The sequence below is a fragment of the Buceros rhinoceros genome, unplaced genomic scaffold (genome assembly GCF_000710305.1).
Source record: "Buceros rhinoceros silvestris isolate BGI_N320 unplaced genomic scaffold, ASM71030v1 scaffold9321, whole genome shotgun sequence".
Taxonomy (NCBI): Eukaryota; Metazoa; Chordata; class Aves; order Bucerotiformes; family Bucerotidae; genus Buceros; species Buceros rhinoceros.
In genome coordinates, this window is record NW_010393685.1 from 16,596 (window position 1) to 21,000 (window position 4,405).

The 4,405-nt window shown below is 56.8% G+C and overlaps 1 protein-coding gene across 1 annotated transcript in view; it reads right to left on the reverse strand.

The window, feature by feature from the left end:
- The window catches only part of EPHA8 (EPH receptor A8), a 29,064-nt gene that overhangs the window by 6,900 nt on the left and 17,759 nt on the right, over positions 1–4,405 (reverse strand). The window contains exons 4-9 of the mRNA XM_010144950.1: positions 3,494–3,618; positions 3,159–3,321; positions 2,599–2,695; positions 1,891–1,958; positions 1,407–1,532; positions 382–567 (exon numbers count right to left, since the gene is read on the reverse strand). Coding sequence (XP_010143252.1) covers positions 382–567; positions 1,407–1,532; positions 1,891–1,958; positions 2,599–2,695; positions 3,159–3,321; positions 3,494–3,618 — 765 coding nt within the window. The remainder of the gene's footprint in view (positions 1–381; positions 568–1,406; positions 1,533–1,890; positions 1,959–2,598; positions 2,696–3,158; positions 3,322–3,493; positions 3,619–4,405) is intronic.

Consider the following 4,405-nt stretch of genomic DNA (forward strand, 5'->3'; position numbering starts at 1 on the left):
CCTGCTGAAATTTGCATGCCATTAGCATAACGCTTTGCATCAGAATGTGCCTTTTTGAAGGAAGACTTCAAATTACGATTCAACACAGGCAGACTTCAAAATAAACGCTAATGGGTAGGACACTTTCTAAACCAAGGACCCTGACCTGGGGCGCACTGTGGAGTGAGGTGAGGAGCTGCCACGTGGGAATTTTGACCTGCAAGAGGAGGCCAGGGGGTGGGATGGAGGCGACCTGGGTAAATGGACATCTGGCAAGCAAGCAACTGGGGCAACCCAAGGATGGGGTCCACCCAAAGTGATCCTTGATCCCCATCTCCCAGGGTGCCCACAGGGGGTACATCCCAGTCCCACTATAACGTCCTGTCCCCACCAGCCACCTACTCCTGGTCACCACCCCCTCCAGATGGATGACGTTGGGGTGGTCGAACTGTGCCATGATGCTGGCTTCGCTCAGGAAGTCCCGTCTCTGCTTCTCTGTGTAGCCTGCTTTCAGGGCCTTGATGGCCACGGGAATCTCTCTCTTCCCCGGCAGCTTCAGGCGGCCGTAGCACACTTCTCCGGACTCCCCTGCAAGGCAAGGGAAGGTGAGGTCATGGGGAGCTCCTCAACTTCTCACACTCACCCACCAGCACTGGATCACCTCATCTGCTGTCACGCTCACGGTGTACTGTGGCCCCGCAGGACTTCTGGGCTCTTTGCCCATTGCTGCCTCGGAGAACAGAATGGGTTGTCCAGTTCTGACTCCCAGTGCCACCCCTGGGTCTGGGCAGAAGTATCAGAAACCACCTCTCTCTGATGCCTGATACTGAAGACAATGGGCCAGGAGTAGTGATGACAGTTGCACTTGATTTACCACTTCTAATGAACGAACTCAGAGCAGCAGGGATGTCTCTCAGCCAGGCTTCCTAATGCTGCTCTGGGATAAGACCTCAGCGTCCTGCTGGTGAAGTTCTAGCTCCGTTTCTGCCTCATGCAAGCCCCTGTTCCTATGTGAAAATCCTTTTGTTCTGAACCTTTTCCATTGTGCTGGCAATTTCATTTGCATCTTGTCACCCCCAACGCTTGTTCCAAGGTTTGGAGGCAGGGGGGCCACATTGGTGCACCCACGCGGGACGGGCTGAGCCATCTGCTGTGTCAGCTGGAGCCATCGGTGCCTCTCCGGCTGAGCAGCAGCCCTCTGCACCAGGCTGCCTCCAAAGACTTTATTTCATGCACCAAACCCTCCCTACTCTACCCATGACTTTGATCTCAGAAGGATCATGAGCAGGTGAAGCCCTGGTTGAGCACAGGGCCAGTGCTGCGCAGCCCACTTAGGTCCCAGCAGACCGCGGTAACAGCGCAACCTCGGACCATGAATTTCCTAGAGCAGACATGACACAAAGAGGCAGCCTAGTGTGTGGACTCACCAGACCCGATGACCTTCTCAATCTTGATCCGTGAGGCCTCGATTTCACGGGTGAACTCATGCACGGCTTGGCAGGGGTCCTCGTATGTGTGGGGATCCACGTAGAACTTGGACTCAGGGAACTTCACTGCCAAATTTCAAAGGGAAGAGAGGAGAATAAGCTCTTTCGGGCAGCCATGCTGAGAAGTAGGGGCACCCAGCAGCCAGGCAGAGGATGGGCAGGGTCAGGACTTCTTGGGCTGACATGCTGAGGAGCCACAGAGGCTCCCATCCCATGCTGTGCAACCCTTCAACCCCGTTACCAGGATGCCCTTGTGCTCAGGGTCCCCACTCAGTTCTCCTAGACACATCCCCAGAAGGAGGCAGTGGTCACAACCCTCTCCCCAGAAACCATGGCAGAGCCAGGGGGTAAATGGCCCAGGTCCCTGTCCATCCACAGGGCTGAGGTCCTTCACACCCCAGGGGCAGCAGCAGGGAGGTCCTACCTTGCCCGTTCTGATAATGCATCTTCTCCTCGTCAGAGTCCTGGAAAGCCTTGCTGTACCCACAGTGCCTGCCACAGGGATGCAAGGGTCAGAAGAGGTGCTCCCCTCCCTCGCTCCCACCAGGAGCACAAGGGCAGGGTGTGTCAGGGCTGTAGCAGTCCAGGAGGAGCTGGAGCTAACGCTTGGCCCTCCACCAGCTGCATTCCTGTGTCTTGCTGGACGTCCCTTGGAGCAAGGTACTTCCCAGGTGCTCTCCAGGGCTTGGCCGTGCTAAAAGCTGCAGCCCTTTTGTCTCCTCTGGGCAGTGGCATGTGTGTATCACATGCCCAGCTCAGCCATGCTGAGATGTAACAGACACGGTGCCCCATGGACCCTTCTGATGGAGAAGAGCTCTCTCCCCTCCTGACCTACCCCCTACCCAGCCAGCCAGCCCTCCTGCTGGTAGTGGCACTGGCACTGTTATTGCTATGGCTACTGTTACCGCTGCTGCTCTCCAGCCTCCTGGCACAAGGGGAAGGTCTGAAATCCAGCTCTGCCTCAGAGAAAGTGAAGGCAGGGCGACTCCTCAACGAAGCCTCTTGGTTGCTTATTAAACCCCGATCTATGGATGCTCTGGACAAACTGAGAGGAGAAAAGTTGCACCCAAGTTCTCCCATTCCTCCTGCCCTGCTTGGTGACAGGTTGCACTGACCTCCAGAAGGCACGTACCTCTTCTTGCAGATTAGGACCACCAGCAACACGACGAGGCCACTGATGAGTGTCAGGCAGATCCAGACAATCGTCATTGTGTCGTACCGGAGAGAGACTGGAAGAAGCAGGGTAGGAAGGAGGCAAGCTGGAGTGGGGAGGGCTCTGCTGAGCTCAGAAACTCGTCTGCTCCAATGGGGTCATGATCTTCAAACATAAAACATCCTCCCCTATCCAGTCCTGGCTTTAGGGATTTCCCACTGTACAGGGACCATTTACACATGGAGAAACCAAGCATAGATCTGGGATGATGACACAGCAGACCAGCACAGAGAGGAGTCTGGAGCGTCAGGACCTCACCAGGCCTTCCCTGACCTAACTGCTATGTCCTTCCTCCCTCTTCTTTCTAAGGTACAAGCACTTCTCAGGAGCGCAACTTCAAGCAAATGCTGCAGGTTGAAACCCCAGGAGATGTGCCTGCCTCCCTGTGTGGCAGAGGAGCAGTGGCCACGGAGAAGGGCATCACCCCCTGCTCCCTGCCCCACACTTCCACATCTCACAGCTGCACAGCACACACTCACCTGGCTTCACTGTTTCCACCTCCACGGTCTGACTGAACCTCCCGCACCCGGCGGAGGTGCGCGCCCGAACCTGGAAGATGTAGCGGGTTGCAGACTTGAGCCCGGAGATGGTGGCAGTGGTGACCTTGGATTTCAGAGTTGAATAGCTCTGCATTTCCTTGTCCTGGGGAGAAACAACACCAAAAACCTGGCTGAGTCAGCACAGCAACCACAAAGGCTTCCAGAGGAGTCCCAGTGCAGGGCTGGTTGATAGCAGCGATGGCACCGGCAGGACTGAAACCGAGCCATGCCCCTGCCATGCTGGGACTGGTTTGCTGCAGCGAGCTCAGCATTACCTTCTCGTAGTACTTGATCTCATACTCCAGGATGATGCCGTTGGGCTGGTCTGGCTCCTGCCACAGCAGGGTGACGCTGTTCTGGCCCGTGCTCTCCTGACGGACCACCACCACCTGGGACGGGGCTGGGGGCACAGACGGCAGGGTGTTAGGTGCTGCTGGTGAGGGTCCTGCATGGGGGAGGGGGGTGCAACAGGACACAGCCGCAGGGACAGGTGGAACTGACAGGCAGAACCCCTGACTAAAACCATGTTTCTGTTCTAATTAAAGCCATGTGGAGATGAGAGCTATGAAGGGGCTTGCAAGCAGGCTTTCATCTGCTTCAGTTGCTTCAATCTCTTTCTCATGGTGTGAGCAGGCTCTGTGGAGATGAAAGAGGAGGACGCTGACCCAGGAGGGGATACTGGTGCTTCACTCTGATCTGGAGCCAGAAAGGAGATGAGGCTGTGGGGCTGGAGGTTGTGGAGATCCCTAGCAAGACCCTGACCCCTCCTGCCCCACCTGGGGAAGGGGGAGAGGGGCAGGTGAAGAGAGAAAGGTGAGATTATAAATGCCCAGAGGGATGACCAGGGACTGAGCATCAGTCTAGAGGTGCCCTGGGGGTGCTCTCCTGCCCTGAGATACCTGTCATCTGCCTGGGCCTGGGCTGGGAGCCTGTGAGTTGGTCCTTGTACCTGCCATGTCCGAACTGCAGCTGCCTCAGCCAGAGGAGCCAACTCACTGGCTTCTCTTCTCTCTGGGAGAAGGACCCCAGAGAGTGTCTGGGGAGCTCTGATGGCCAGGCACAGCCATTGGGTCCAGCTCACGGGAAGGGGTCAGGCACCCCTCGTGACCTTTACTGCTGAATGCAAGATGGGATGTGGTGGCTCTGGGGAAGGTGGAGCTGCTGGCTGCCACCGCCGCAGCCGCAGA